Here is a 16,781-nt window from a genome sequence, read left to right on the forward strand (position 1 = left end):
ATTCAGAGATCCTCACTGAACTTCTGGAGAGAGTTTGCTGCACTGAAAGTAAAGGGGCTGAATAATTTTGCACGCCCAATTTTTCAGTTTTTGATTTGTTAAAAAAGTTTTAAATATCCAATAAATGTCGTTCCACTTCATGATTGTGTCCCACTTGTTGTTGATTCTTCACAAAAAAATACAGTTTTATATCTTTATGTTTGAAGCCTGAAATGTGGCAAAAGGTCGCAAAGTTCAAGGGGGCCGAATACTTTCGCAAGGCACTGTATTAGCTAACTAGTTTGCTAATTCTAGCCACAGAAAACAGCGGCTATAGATACAAGTGAAAACAGGAAGAGCAAGCAGAGACTGAGAAGGAGTTAGCACAACATCTGTTTCCTCAAACAAAAGCAACAGCAACGCTGCAGAGAGGCGATCTGTCCTCGAACAGACGCGCGTGTGTATGTTGTCATAAAACATCTATGCATTGAGTACACAGATACGAGAGAGCAGGCGGGGGGGTTCCTTCTGTCGTCAAGCTGGGATGGGGGCAGTGTGCCATTACTGCTGCTGTACTCTGAACACACACGCACTAGAGCTCTTTGCTATTTCCCTTCTGCGACCAACTTCTTCCTGACTCCATGACTCTCAACTTGAGCGAATAGAACAAACCAGGCCTGTCCACTTTATGAAAAAGGGAAACGCCAAACCCAGCGAAAGGAGAGAAGGGCAGAAAAGAGAGAGAGAAACATTTGTGCTGCGCTGGTTTCCTGTGTTGACTTCCAGCTGTGGGAGGTCGGGAGAGAGAAACAGAGCGAGAGAAACAGAGAGAGAGAAACAGAGAGAGATAAAGAGAGAAAGAGAGAGAGAGAAACAGAGAGAGAGAAACAGAGAGAGGGAGAGAGAGAGGGAGAGAGATAGAGAGAGAAACAGGGAGAGAGAGAAACAGGGAGAGAGAGAAACAGGGAGAGAGAGAAACAGGGAGAGAGAGAAAAAGGGAGAGCGAGAAAGAGAGAGAGAGAAACAGAGAGAGAGAGAGAAACAGAGAGAGAGAGAAACAGAGAGAGAGAGAAACAGAGAGAGAGAGAGAGAGAGAAACAGAGAGAGAGAGAGAGAGAAACAGAGAGAGATAAACAGAGAGAGATAAACAGAGAGAGAGAAACAGAGAGAGAGAGAGAGAGAGATAGAGAGAGAAACTAAGAGAGAGAGAGAGAGAGAGAGAAAAAAGAGAGAGAGAGAGAGAGAAAAAAGAGAGCGAGAGAGAACAGCAGGAAATGCCTTTCTCATATCCCAGATCTGTGTTTTCTTCCAATAAATATGAATACTGGAATACTCCTCCTCTTTCGCTCCTCAGTTGTTTTTTGTAATACGATTGAAGTCTCTGTGTGTATGTGGCATGTAGTGTGTGTGTGTGTGTGTGTGTGTGGCATGTAGTGTGTGTGTGTGTGTGTGGCATGTGTGGCATGTAGTGTGTGTGTGTGGCATGTAGTGTGTGGTATGTAGTGCGTGTGTGTGGTATGTAGTGTGTGTGTGTGGTATGTAGTGTGTGTGTGTGTGTGGTATGAAGTGTGTGTGTGTGTGGTATGTAGTATGTAGTGTGTGTGTGTGGTATGTAGTGAGTGTGTGTGGTATGTAGTGAGTGGGTGTGGTATGTAGTGAGTGGGTGTGGTATGTAGTGTGTGTGTGTGGTATGTAGTGTGTGTGTGTGGTATGTAGTGTGTGTGTGTGGTATGTAGTGTGTATGTGGGGTATGTAGTGTGTATGTGGGGTATGTAGTGTGTGTGTGTGGTATGTAGTGTGTTTGTGTGGTATGTAGTGTGGGTGTGTGTGTGTGTGGTGTGTGTGGTATGTAGTGTGTGTGTGTGTGTGTGTGGTATGTAGTGTGTGTGTGGGGTATGTAGTGTGTGTGTGTGTGTGTGTGTGTGTGTGGGGTATGTAGTGTGTGTGTGTGTGTGTGTGTGTGTGTGTGTGTGGTATGTGGTATGTAGTGTGGGGTATGTAGTGTGTGGTATGTGGGGTATGTAGTGTGTGTGTGTGGTATGTAGTGTGTGGTATGTAGTGTGTGGTATGTGGTATGTAGTATGGGGTATGTAGTGTGTGGTATGTGGTATGTAGTATGGGGTATGTAGTGTGTGGTATGTGGTATGTAGTATGGGGTATGTAGTGTGTGGTATGTGGTATGTAGTGTGGGGTATGTAGTGTGTGTGTGTGTGTGTGTGGTATGTAGTGTGTGTGTGTGGTATGTAGTGTGTGTGTGGGGTATGTAGTGTGTGTGTGTGGTATGTAGTGTGTTTGTGTGGTATGTAGTGTGTGTGTGTGTGTGTGTGTGTGGTGTGTGTGGTATGTAGTGTGTGTGTGTGTGGTATGTAGTGTGTGTGTGTGGTATGTAGTGTGTGTGTGTGTGTGTGGTATGTAGTGTGTGTGTGGTATGTAGTGTGTGTGGGGTATGTAGTGTGTGTGTGTGTGTGGGGTATGTAGTGTGGGGTATGTAGTGTGTGTGTGTGTGTGTGTGTGTGTGTGTGTGGTATGTGGTATGTAGTGTGGGGTATGTAGTGTGTGGTATGTGGTATGTAGTGTGTGGGGTATGTAGTGTGTGTGTGTGGTATGTAGTGTGTGGTATGTAGTGTGTGGTATGTGGTATGTAGTATGGGGTATGTAGTGTGTGGTATGTGGTATGTAGTATGGGGTATGTAGTGTGTGGTATGTGGTATGTAGTATGGGGTATGTAGTGTGTGGTATGTGGTATGTAGTGTGGGGTATGTAGTGTGTGTGTGTGTGTGGTATGTAGTGTGTGTGTGTGGTATGTAGTGTGTGTGTGGGGTATGTAGTGTGTGGTATGTGATATGTAGTGTGGGGTATGTAGTGTATGGTATGTGGTATGTAGTATGGGGTATGTAGTGTGTGTACCTCATGTCCTCCAGCAGGTCACATTCGGTCTGATGTTTGAGGTGCAGTCTGGTCATCTGCTCTATGAGAGTATTCTTCAGCTCCTGGGTTACTTTGACCTGCAGGGAGGGACACAGTCACACTGTCAGTCAATCAGTCCATCAAAAGGTACATTCAGCTACATGAAGTTACCATAAGTAACGGGGTGACTTCGAAGCAAGAGCCTTGTCATCTCATTAGCATTAGTCCACCCTGCTACCAACTGCACAGACACACCCACTGGTGTAGAGGAGGGTAATCAACGGTAAACTGGTGTAGAGGAGGGTAATCAACGGTAAACTGGTGTAGAGGAGGGTAATCAACGGTAAACTGGTGTAGAGGAGGGTAATCAACAGTAAACTGGTGTAGAGGAGGGTAATCAACAGTAAACTGCTGTAGAGGAGGGTAATCAATGGTAAACTGGTGTAGAGGAGGGTAATCAACGGTAAACTGGTGTAGAGGAGGGTAATCAACGGTAAACTGGTGTAGAGGAGGGTAATCAACAGTAAACTGCTGTAGAGGAGGGTAATCAACGGTGAACTGGTGTAGAGGAGGGTAATCAACAGTAAACTGGTGTAGAGGGTAATCAACAGTAAACTGGTGTAGAGGAGGGTAATCAACAGTAAACTGCTGTAGAGGAGGGTAATCAACGCTAAACTGGTGTAGAGGAGGGTAATCAACGGTAAACTGGTGTAGAGGAGGGTAATCAACGGTAAACTGGTGTAGAGGAGGGTAATCAACAGTAAACTGCTGTAGAGGAGGGTAATCAACGGTAAACTGGTGTAGAGGAGGGTAATCAACGGTAAACTGGTGTAGAGGGTAATCAACGGTAAACTGGTGTAGAGGAGGGTAATCAACAGTAAACTGCTGTAGAGGAGGGTAATCAACGGTAAACTGGTGAAGAGGAGGGTAATCAACGGTAAACTGGTGTAGAGGGTAATCAACGGTAAACTGGTGTAGAGGAGGGTAATCAACAGTAAACTGCTGTAGAGGAGGGTAATCAACGATAAACTGGTGTAGAGGAGGGTAATCAACAGTAAACTGGTGTAGAGGAGGGTAATCAACGGTAAACTGGTGTAGAGGAGGGTAATCAACGGTAAACTGGTGTAGAGGAGGGTAATCAACAGTAAACTGGTGTAGAGGAGGGTAATCAACGGTAAACTGGTGTAGAGGAGGGTAATCAACGGTAAACTGGTGTAGAGGAGGGTAATCAACGGTAAACTGGTGTAGAGGGTAATCAACGGTAAACTGGTGTAGAGGAGGGTAATCAACAGTAAACTGGTGTAGAGGAGGGTAATCAACGCTAAACTGGTGTAGAGGAGGGTAATCAACAGTAAACTGGTGTAGAGGAGGGTAATCAACGGTAAACTGGTGTAGAGGAGGGTAATCAACGGTAAACTGGTGTAGAGGAGGGTAATCAACGGTAAACTGGTGTAGAGGAGGGTAATCAACAGTAAACTGGTGTAGAGGAGGGTAATCAACGGTAAACTGGTGTAGAGGAGGGTAATCAACGGTAAACTGGTGTAGAGGAGGGTAATCAACGGTAAACTGGTGTAGAGGAGGGTAATCAACAGTAAACTGGTGTAGAGGAGGGTAATCAACGGTAAACTGGTGTAGAGGAGGGTAATCAACGGTAAAATGGTGTAGAGGAGGGTAATCAACGGTAAACTGGTGTAGAGGAGGGTAATCAACGGTAAACTGGTGTAGAGGAGGGTAATCAACGGTAAACTGGTGTAGAGGAGGGTAATCAACAGTAAACTGGTGTAGAGGAGGGTAATCAACGGTAAACGCCGTTTGCCCACCTTTTGTGGTAAAATGCATCGGAAATATAGGGAGTACTACTTTACTCACCGCGAACAGCGATCAACGTTTACTCAGCGCAACGACCAACTCACCCACCCACGCACGCAAGCACACTCATTATCAGCCATTGGGTATGTTTACATGCACAGTAATAATTACATATTAAATTGATTATGGCAGTATGGCGTTAGTCATGTAAACACCAGAAGGCGTCCTCATGTTTCCCAACCGAAACAGTTAGGAAGATTTTGTACTGTGAGAGTTTTTTCGGCTGTTCAGGTACACAACATTTTTTCTGGAGGCAAGCCGAAGTTCGGAGAGAAAGTAACCTTCCCTTCGTTGGCGAAAGGTCAATGGTAGGGATTTGTCAATAAACCCTGTTGTCATTCAACGGGAGACTAAACATCTTAACTAAACATCTTAGTTAGATGTAAAATTGACCGACTAAGATTACTTTGTCAAAAAACATCAAAGTTAATGACAGATTTCTTGAATTAAATTAAATTAATTATGTCTATTTGAGAAAGTGTATACTGGCTATGGCGTCTCAAAATAGACAAACAGTACTATCGCCACTTTATTTTTTTCTTCAAGCAAATATCTTTTAAGGGAGTATGCGAGCACACTCGGTTCGGCTGGCCGAGTTCGGCTAGGGGCCAACGGAACTGAAGTATGCTGACGCCTTTGCTTATCTTAAATCGGAGTAAAGTTACGAAGTAAGCATACGCCGATTAAAGCACCTGGTTTTCTGCGCAATCTTGAATCTCAAATGATCAGGACATGTCAACAGCTTGATCTGTTCCAGCGGTGTATTTGATCTGAGCATGTACCAGCACAAGCAGCGCAAGCAGCGCAAGCCTTCCTCTTATTGTGAGTGAAGATAGTTTGGGAAAAAAACTGAAAGTATGCATCTTAGCAGTGGCGGTTCTACATTGTACGGCTCCCTGGGCAAACCAAACCCCCCCCCCCCCCCCCCCCCAACAAAATAACGAATTTTTATTCCGAAATTTGGAACAAATTAATAATCATAAACTTTAAAACTATATAAATATATATACAAAAATAAGACACATAAATATCCAAAAAGAAGTAACAAAGACAAATACATAACATCTAAATAACTTCACAGAACTTCATTGTAAAGGGTTTAAACACTGTTTCCCATGCTTGTTCAATGAACCATAAACATTTAATGAGCATGCATCTGTGGAACGGTCGTTAAGACACTAACAGCTTACAGACGGTAGGCAAATAAGGTCACAGTTATGAAAACTTAGGACACTAAAGAGGCCTTTCTACTGACTCTGAAAAACATAAAACGAAAAATGCCCAGGGTCCCTGCTCATCTGCGTGAACGTGCCTTACGCATGATGCAAGGAGGCATGAGGACTGCAGATGTGGCCAGGGCAATACATTGCAATGTTGGTACTGTGAGACGCCTAAGACAGCGCTACAGGGAGACAGGTCCTCACCAGACATCACCGGCAACGACATTGCCTATTGGCACAAACTTAACGTCGCTGGACCAGACTGGCAAAAAGTGCACTTCCCTGGCGAGTCGCGGTTTTGTCTCACCAGGGGCGATGGTCGGATGTGTTTATCGTTGAAGGAATGAGCATTACCACAAAGCCTATACTCTGGAGGGGAATCGATTTGGAGGTGCAGGGACCCTCATGGTCTGTGGCGGTGTGTCACAGCATCATCGGACTGAGCTTGTTGTCATTGCAGGCAATCGCAACACTGTGCATTACAGGGAAGAAATCCTCCTCCCTCATGTGGTACCCTTCCTGCAGGCTCATCCTGACATAACCCTCCAGCATGACAATGCCACCAGCCGTACTGCTCGTTCTGTGCGTGATTTCCTGCAAGACAGGAATGTCAGTGTTCTGCCATGGCCAGCGAAGAGCCCGGATCTCAAGCCCATATAGCACGTCTGGGACCTGTTGGATCGGAGGGTGAGGGCTAGGGCCATTCCCCCCAGAAATGTCTGGGAACTTGCAGGTGCCTTGGTGGAAGAGTGGGGTAACATCTCACAGCAAGAACTGGCAAATCTGGTGCAGTCCATGAGGAGGAGATGCACTGCAGTACTTAATGCCACACCAGATACTGACTGTTACTTTTAACCCCCCCTTTGTTCAGGGACACATTATTACATTAGTCACATGTCTGTGGAACCTGTTCAGTTTATGTCTCAGTTGTTGAATCTTGTTATGTTCATACAATTATTTACACATGTTAAGTTTGCTGAAAATAAACACAGTTGACAGTGCGAGGACGTTTCTTTTTTTGCTGAGTTTAGAAACAAATTGTAGTATATAAATACAAATAAAAAATATAATTGATTTATTACACTATTACCCTTTTACTAACAAAACACAAATAAAACTAAGTTGTACAAATCCTATGTCACACAAATACACAAATAGATAACACACTTACTGTGTCGGGAATAACCGATAAGAGAACCTGATTATTACACTACTGCACTTCAAACAAGAAACACACAAACTAAATTGCATTACTAATTCCATTAGTACTGTACAAAGCTAGAGGGGAGCTATTTGATAGATTCCCCGCTCCTCCTAACTCGGGCTTCCTGTGGGGAGACCTGAGGTCAACCTAACCCCCCCCCCCATCTCGTACTTTTGAGTGGGACACCTTACCAGGCAGTAGGCTGCCTAGCTCACAAACTAGAATCGGGTCACCCACTCCGACAAGGTTAATTGACCCACAGTCCCACACGGTGACATGATATCATTGATGTGACGTGCAAATAAGCGATAGAAAACCAATCGTGCAAATGTCACCATTTGGAATTTTTTTTTTTTTAAATGGTTTTTGTGCGAGCGCCCCATGCCGCCTCCGGCAAGATGCCGCCTCCCTCAGGCAAGATGCCGCCTCCCTCAGGCAAGATGCCGCCTCCCTCAGGCAAGATGCCGCCTATACCTAAATCCTCCACTGCATCTTAGAAATAGTTTCACATGCAAACATTATATGTCTGAACTCCGAATCAAATAGGCTTCGCAAAAATAACATGGTCAAACATGTATTTTGAATAGTGATTTTCTGGATTTATTTAAGGGTCATCAGGTCGCCCGATTTCAGATGTGTCATGTAAACAGGATTATTAGGGAAATCATTCTTCTTGCAAAGCATGACAACGTCTTAAATTACCTATTATATTAGCCTGACTATCCATAATACAATCTTACTATTGTGTGCATGCAACAGTACTCATTGTCTCTTGGGGGGAGAATTCCACTGACTATTTACTGGGGTTATGCAGTTGGAGATTCATGACTGTTCTAGACAAATCAACAACACAGAGCACAATCAGTGTGTGCTGTAGCTTTCATGTTGCCTGCCTTTGAAGATGGAGGGGGAGTGGTCCATGGTGGGGCTTATCAGGGAAAAGTGACTTCACTCTATCTTTCCTTTCAGTCAGTCACATATGAAACAGAAAACAATGAGAGAGATGGCAGGGAGAGAGAGGAAAGCTAGATGAGGGACAAAGGGGGAGGGAGAGAGAGATGGGGACTGAGAAAGAGAGAGACGGGAGGAAGAGCGAGAGAAAGAAAGAGAGATGGGAGGAAGAGAGAGAGAGAGAGAGGGGGGGGGAGGAAGAGAGAGAAGGGGAGGAAGAGAGAGAGAAGGGGAGGAAGAGAGAAAGAGAGATGGGGAGGAAGAGATGTACTCTCTATCTGACCCATAAAGGGGAGGACAGGACGTGACATGTTCAGTCTGCCCACAATGTGTCTGACAGACCCAGTGGAGCAGCAACAGCACCCGGGAATATCCGATAATTAACTGAAAGCTGTGCCGAGGTACTGCAAGCCAGTAATTGGTTCTCAGACACCTCTTCTAGAATAACTAAGATCATGAAAGAGAAACACAGACTCCCTCTCTCACACACAACATGTGAATGGCAGACAGAAAGAACAAAGGGACACTATGCTTTGTTGCAGTATATTCTACATTGTACCAGAGAGTTGTCGCAAAACACACGCACAAAGGGAAGACGTGTGCACTGTAAACAATGTCCCATGGACATACTGCATACTGTCCTATCCGCAGAGGCCATGTCGTTAATTACCGGTGAGAAACCTGATGACTGACTACTTGTCTCTATAGTACGGAAAATAAATGCACCGTGTGTGTTGTGTGTGCAGTCGGTAATAACCAGACAGCTGTGATTAACAACGTTATTAACCGTTCACTGACTAACAGCGGAACATTCCTTCTCCGTCTTTTGACTTAACCGCGAGAATAAAATAGTTAGCTAGCTACGTTTTGTCCAAATACACTAAAAGTCAAGGCAAGGGCGTGTTAAAATCACACAATGGAACATTGTTGTGGCTACCAAATGCACACTCGCATCCTATCTTCTGGTTAACAGTGTTTTACGAGGGGAAGAATCCGTCACTTCTCCCCAGTCCAGATGACAGCGTTAACATCGGAGCTGTCATGCATGTTTATGTCCCGTTCATCAGCGTAACGTTACTTCAGATGGTGTTTCGAAATACATTATCAACTACCGTTATATCGTTCTGGAAGACTAACGTTAGTTATATCTGTTGGGCTATTCAACATTTCGCTGACGTTAGCCAAAGATACTGAGCCCTTCTATCTGCGGTCAACAAGCTAGCAGACAGCGGTTCCTCAAGACCTCAACCAGACCTAACTATCTGACCAGCTAGCTAACCAGACAGCTCGTAGTGCATAGCTGGTTGGTATAACTATAACCAGGCTTGAAATTGACAACCGAATACAAATACTATAGTTACAATATTTGCAACACCACATGTGGTTTATAATACTAGCAAGCTAGCTAAGTAGCTAATGTTACACATCAATGTTATTAGCAAGTCAACATCCCACTGTTTGCTACTAGTTAGCCAGCTATCTATCATAGAGAAATAGTCAAGTAAAGGGGGAAAAACTCACCTTTCTCGGTGGGGGCTGCATGTTGAAGCATTGATATGAATGGCGTATTCCTTAAGAAATGTTTATTCCAAATACATCCAATGTGGGCTGGATAATTCGTCAAGTCTGCACGGAGGGAAGATGTGAAAATTACAGTCAGATTTGTACTCTGGCGATTAAAGAATTAACGCGAGCGATGGCTAAACCAACTCTATACTAACAGACTTCGTCGGGACAACACCGCAGGCGGGTTTCAGAGAGGACTGGGAAATGATGGGGAAACCAATTGAGGCCAGAGGTGTGGAGGCTTCCCTGCGTAATGACGCACAACTGCACCACCCTGTGTTGATGGGGGGTAAAGGCACATCAAACAGCGCCAGAAACGTTCCTTTATTTTATTTTCTTTACATAGCTCTATAACAGTCCTTTCTTGTTTTAAACCGCTAACATCAAAATCCGAATATGTAGCTCTTGTAATAGCGGCAACAAACAAACAAAAATCAGAAACGAATGGTGGTTTTACGTGAAACTTGTCGTGATGACAATACGCCGTTGCTGCTTCGCCAGCTGCGTCTCTGGACCTGCATAGCAACAAGAAAGTGTAGTCGATCGAAGAAACATCGATTGAAGGTAGAAGAGCCAGATCGGCCAGATATGCCTATCCCAGATATATAGATTTTCGCCCTTCATGAATTTACGCTCTTTATTTCAGTTCAAGTCAAACACATACAGACACACATCTATGGCACACTTTACTTGTGAGGACTTTTTGGGAACCAACAATTGATTCCCATTCAAAATCATATTTTCCCTTACCCCTAACCCTAATGCTAACCATAACCTGAACCCTAATTCTAACGCTAACCCTAACCTAACCCCTAAACCTAAAATAGCCTTTTTACAAGTGAGGACCAGCACATTGTTCTCACTTCTCTGAATTTTAGTTGGTATACTGTTCTTGTGAGGACTTCTGGTACTCACAGGTATAGTAAAACACGTACCACACACACACATACAATCCCAGTCCCAGTGGTTTAGTAGGGCACTACACTCCAATGAGCCAACAGTTAAAGGAATGCATTACAATTGAGATTGTTTGAAGTCCATGTAATGAGTTGGCACCTGTATCAATCTCCGACGTGAAAGATATGGTACAGTTGAGAGGACAGCAACATGAATTGTCAATTTCCCAGTGTTTGGTTTTCACAAGGCATAATGTGACCCATGTCGTCCAAAGGGTTATACTTTTGAATCATTTGTGCATAGAATATTCTTCCAAGAGTCTTGATGATCACCCAGGTGCTTCCAGTAGATTTTTTTGACAAACTTAAGTCAACTTTTTGGACGACATGAGTCCCATTATGCCTGGCGAAAATCAAACACTGCATTCCACAGTAAGAACCCCATACCAACGGTCAAGCATGGTGATGGTAGTGTGATGGTTTGGGGATGCTTTGCAGCCTCAGGACCTGGACGACTTGCCTTACTAGAAGGAACTATGAATTATTCTCTGTATCAGAGAACTCTACAGGAGAATGTCATCCATCTGTGAGCTAAAGCTGAAGTGCAGCTGGGTCATGCAGCAATACAATGATCCAAAACACAATCAAGTCTACATGAAAATGGCTTAAAAGCAAACATTTGATGTTTTGGAATAGCCTAGTCCACGTCCAGACCTATTCCCAATTGAGATGTTGTGGCAGGACTTAAAACGAGCAGTTCATGTTTGAAAACCCACAAATGTCACTGAGTTACAGCAGTTCTGCATACAACAGTGGGCCACAATTCCTTCACAGCGATGTGAGAGACTGGTCAACAGTTACAGGAAGCGTTTGGTTGCATCCTTGCAGCTAAAGGTGGCACAACCAGTTATTGAGTGTAAGAGGGCAAATACTTTTTTACACAGGAGCATTGGGTGTTACATAACTTTGTTAATTAAATAAACTAAATAAGTAGCTTTTTGGGGGGTTATCTGTAAACTCAGGTTCACTTCATCTAATTTTAGATTTTGTTTGAATATCTGAAAACATTCAGTATAAAAAAAAAATGCAAAAATAGAGAAAATCAGAAAGGGGGAAACTACTTTTCACAGCCCTGTACATCCTTAAAGCTGGGTTCCTACAGACATTAGCAAGTCAAATTCAAGGACATTCAGATACTTTTTCAATCACTTCATTGTAATTTTTAAGGAACGCAGTCTTATACAATTGTATAATTTATAGAATTGTACATATAGGGCCTAATGAACAAGTATGCAAAAAGAGTCTAAATAAATACATCAAAGTAGGCTATTACCACTTTAAGAATAATGTTTTTTTTTAGGACTTGCCAAAGAATTGATATTCAAATTATTATTACATTCTAAAATATGTGAGAATAATTTGGACATTGCCAGGCTAAATAGAGTGGATGCATGCATGTATGGCGATTTTTCTGTATGCTTTGAGGCCAACGCAAATATACATAAGAAAGCCATGAATAGCATTAATCTCCCCATTTGAATCTTACCATGGCTGTTTTTATAATGAGAAAGTTACCAAAAAAAACAGGTTCCTTTTTTAATGGAAGGTTTTTTTTGGAAGCCAAGTTGAAGCCAACATTAGACGTTATAATCGTCATAGTAACCGCAGGTGGTTTTACCGCAACAGAGAAGCGCCACACCCTTCACTTGAAGCAGCAAGAAAATAACGAAAGTGGCTCCATCTCTCACAAAAACGGATACAAATTGAAACCACGGATAATTATAAGGGAGCAAGAGACCTTAGAAACGGGCTACAATAATTACAAGGACCTTTAAAGCACCAAATTGAGGAAATTATTTTCAATATAGGTCTATTGCAGTACTCGCATTTCTGAGCTCCAAATTTATGTTCCAGTGGGCCACTTCAAGCCAATTGTTTTGTTTAAAATTGCAGGTGTAACATGGAAAACGACATTTATTTTTAATTGAAGTACCAGATTATATTGTCAATAAACCCAATATTCTTTGTAATTTAGTGTCCTTATATCCAGAGTCAACCTGGTCTCATAGACTTGACCTAACATAGTAAATGTAAATCCAGGACACTCAGATTAGTATGATATGGTATAATGTGAATGTCTAGCAACCCAAAGGTTCTGAGTGCAAATCTCATCAAGGACAAAGATTTTTAGCTAATTAGCAACTTTCCAACTACTTACTACTTTTTAACTACTTTGAAACTACTTAGCATATTAGAAAACGCTTCCCCTAACCCTAACTTCAACTCTTTAACCTAACTCCTGAACTTAACCCTAACCTTCACTGAAACCACTAAACCATAGCCTAGCTAACGTTAGCCAGCTAGCCACCTAGCTAGAATTGGTGACAAGGTAAAAATCTGTCTTTCTGCCATTCTGCCCCTGAGCAAGGCAGTTAACCCACTGTTCCCCAGGCACCAAAGACGTGGATGTCGATTAAGGCAGCCCCCCGCACCTCTCTGATTCAGAGGGGTTGGGTTAAATGCACAAGACACATTTCAGTTGAAGGCATTCAGTTGTACAACTGACTAGGTATCCCCCTTTCCCCCTTGATGCTTTCTCTGTTAATCTAACAAGACCCTGTCTTCACCAGCATAATGAATGAGACACAAAAATATTCTGGACATTCCTTGTGAACACCTTTCTTCCAGCACTTGGGCTGATGTTGCATCGCATGCGCTATCACAACAGCTGTTGGTCACTTGACTGTCATTCTGAAAATTCCTTCCTAAATCAGATGATAATGTGAAAATATCATAGTGTAACTAGTCAGCTGGACACCAAATGTGCATCGAATAAGTATTATGCATAATTATTGAACAACCACATTAATGACAGTGTGGATTTAGGTTTTACTTACAGTATCAAGGTAATTAGGGTCTCTTTTGGTTAGAAGCATTTCATTTGCAATCGCATTTATTCTTTTGGATTTGTGTGCCCATGAAAACTGTTTTCACCAAGTAACAAAAGAAGACATGTCTGAGATCTCTATAAGAAAAACTGTCTGACAGCTAGAGCCAGGAGTCAATGTCTAATTTAACTAATTCATTCTTAATATAACGACAACTTACACTGCCATAAATACAAGGACAGAATGACAACTTACACTGCCATAAATACAAGGACAGATAAGTCATGTTTTATGTCACATGATTTTGGACAAATCCGTCAAGACACCAACTATGATAAAGGATTAAACATAGACTTTAAATCGACTCAGGAAAACGCTCATCCAGAGGCGGCGCTCCTAGTGGCCGGAGACTTTAATGCAGGGAAACTTAAATCCGTTTTACCACATTTCTATCAGCATGTTAAATGTGCAAACAGAGGGGATTAAAACTCTGGACCACCTTTACTCCACACACAGAGACATACAAAGCTCTCCCTCGCCCTCCATTTGGCAAATCTGATCATAATTCTATCTTCCTGATTCCTGCTTACAAGAGAAAATTCAGCAGGAAGCACCAGTGACTCGGTCAATAATAAAGTGGTTAGATGAAGCAGATGCTAAACTACAGGACTGTTTTGCTATCACAGACTGGAATATGTTCCGGGATTCTTCCGATGGCATTGAGGAGTACACCACATCAGTCACTGGCTTTATCAATAAGTGCATTGATGATGTCGTCCCAATTGTGACCGTACATACATACCCCAACCAGAAGCCATGGATTACAGGCAACATCCGCACTGAGCTAAAGGCTAGAGCTGCCGCTTTCAAGGAGCGGGACTCTAATCCGGTAGCTTATTAGAAATCCCGCTATGCCCTCCGATGAACCATCAAACAGGCAAAGCATCAATACAGGACTAAGATCGATTTGTATTACACCGGATCCAACACTCGTTGGATGTGGCTGGGCTTGCAAACTATTGGAGACTACAAAGGGAAGCACACCTGAGAGCTGCCCAGTGACACAAGCCTACCAGACGACCTAAACTACTACTATGCTTGCTTCGAGGCAAATAACACTGAAACATGCATGAGAGCACCAGCTGTTCCGGATGACTGTGTGATCTTAAACAGGTCAACATTCACAAGGCCGCAGGGCCAGACGGATTACCAGGACGTGTACGAATGCGCATGTGCTGACCAACTGGCAAGTGTCTTCACTGACATTTTCAACCTATCCCTGTCTTGAGTCTATAATACCAACATGTTTTAAGCAGACCACCATAGTCCCTGTGCCCAAGAACACTAAGGTAACCTGCATAAATGACTACCGACCCATAGCACTCATGTCTGTAGCCATGAAGTTCTTTGAAAGGCTGGTCATGGCTCACATCAACACCATTATCCCAGAAACCCTAGAACCACTCCAATTTGCATACTGCCCCAAGAAATCCACAGATGATGCAATCTCTATTGCACTCCACACTGCCCTTTCCCACCTGGACAAAAGGAACGCCTATGTGAAAATGCTATTCATTGACAGCTACAGCTCAGCGCTCAACATCATAGTGCACTCAAAGCTCATCAATAAGCTAAGGACCCTGGGACTAAATACTTCCCCCTGCAACTGAATCCTGGACTTCCTGACAGGCCACCCCCAGGTGGTAAGGGTAGGTAACAACAAATCCGCAATTCTGATCCTCAACACAGGGGCCCCTCAAGGGTGCGTGCTCAGTCCCATCCCGTACTCCCTGTTCACTCATGACTGCACGGCCTGGCACAACTCCAACACCATCATTAAGTTTGCCGATGACACAACAGTGGTAGGCCTGATCACAGACAACGACGAGACATCATATAGGGAGGGGGTCAGTGTTGTGCCAGGACAACAACCTCTCCCTCAACCTGATCAAGACAAAGGAGATGATTATGGACTACAGGAAAAGGAGGACTGAGCACTCCCCCATTCTCATCATCGGGGCTGTAGTGGAGCAGGTTGAGAGCTTCAAGTTTGTTTGTGTCCACATCACCAACAAACTAACATGGTCCAAACACACCATGACAGTCGTGAAGAGGGCACGACAAAACCTATTCCCCTTCAAGAGACTGAAAATATTTGGCATGGGTCCTCAGATCCTCAAAAGGTTCTACAGCTGCACCATCGAGAGCATCCTGACTGGTTGCATCACTGCCTGGTATGGCAACTGCTCAGCCTCCGACCACAAGGTACTACAGGTGGTAATGCGTACAGCCCAGTACATCACAGGGGCCAAGCTTCCTGCCATCCAGGACTTCTATACCACGCAGTGTCAGAGGAAGACCCTAAAAATGGTCAAAAACTCCAGCCATCCTAGTCATAGACTGTTCTCTCTGCTACCGCACTGCAAGTGGTACCCGAGTGCCAAGTCTAGGTCCAAGAAGCTTCTAAACAGCTTCTACCCCCAAGCCATAAAACTCCTGAACACCTAATCAAATGGCTACCCAGACTATTTGCATTGTCCCCCCCCCCCCCCCCCCCCCACACTCTTTTACGACGCTGCTACTCTGTTATTATCTATGCATAGCCATTTTAATAACTCTACCTACATGTACTTATTACCTCAATTACCTCGACTAAACGGTGCCCCGTACATTGACTCTCTACCAGTACACCCCCCCTGTATATAGTCTCGTTATTGTTATTTTACTGCTGCTCTTTAATTACTTGTTGCTTTTTATTTCTTATTCTTATTCATATATATTTTTTAAATGCATTGTTGGTTAGGGGCTCGTAAATAAACATTTCACTGTAAGGTGAACACCTGTTGTATTCAACATTTCACTATAAGGTCTACACCTGTTGTATTCGTAGCATGTGACTAATACAGTTTGATTTAATTTGATTTGACTCGTGAATTTGATTGAATATAGCTATGATCCCCTTATACATTTCTTAATGTAATGACATGAAAAACATTGTCAGATTACTATCAATGACTTCTCAACAGCTGTATAAAGGTGTCCAGTGTAGGATATCCTCACTGGTACCCCAGTGTATAGAAACATCCGTCTATATGTGTGTTTGTAAAGGTGTCCAGGTGTCTCGTGTGCTCCTTACTGCAAAACCAATTGCCTTCTGGGACAAATAAAGTTGAAATTTGAACGTGAACAGGTGAGAGGGGTCTCCCTCACACCTCTATCCATGACAACTGGTTAATCATCCAGGTGGACCAGTGTGTTGACAGAGCTTTGCCCCAGAGCAGAGAGCAGGGAGCCGGCCTGG

General features: G+C 43.5%; 1 protein-coding gene across 1 annotated transcript in view; it reads right to left on the reverse strand.

The window, feature by feature from the left end:
* Positions 1 to 10,215, reverse strand: part of LOC110512371 (F-BAR and double SH3 domains protein 2) — a 117,818-nt gene extending 107,603 nt beyond the window's left edge. The window contains 2 exon segments of the mRNA XM_090223895.1: positions 2,887 to 2,984; positions 9,652 to 10,215. Coding sequence (XP_090080021.1) covers positions 2,887 to 2,984; positions 9,652 to 9,672 — 119 coding nt within the window. The 5' untranslated portion in view covers positions 9,673 to 10,215.
* Positions 10,216 to 16,781: the final 6,566 nt, after the last annotated feature.

This window comes from Oncorhynchus mykiss, chromosome 27, assembly GCF_057628025.1.
Source record: "Oncorhynchus mykiss isolate SJ-2025 chromosome 27, ASM5762802v1, whole genome shotgun sequence".
NCBI classification, from domain to species: Eukaryota; Metazoa; Chordata; class Actinopteri; order Salmoniformes; family Salmonidae; genus Oncorhynchus; species Oncorhynchus mykiss.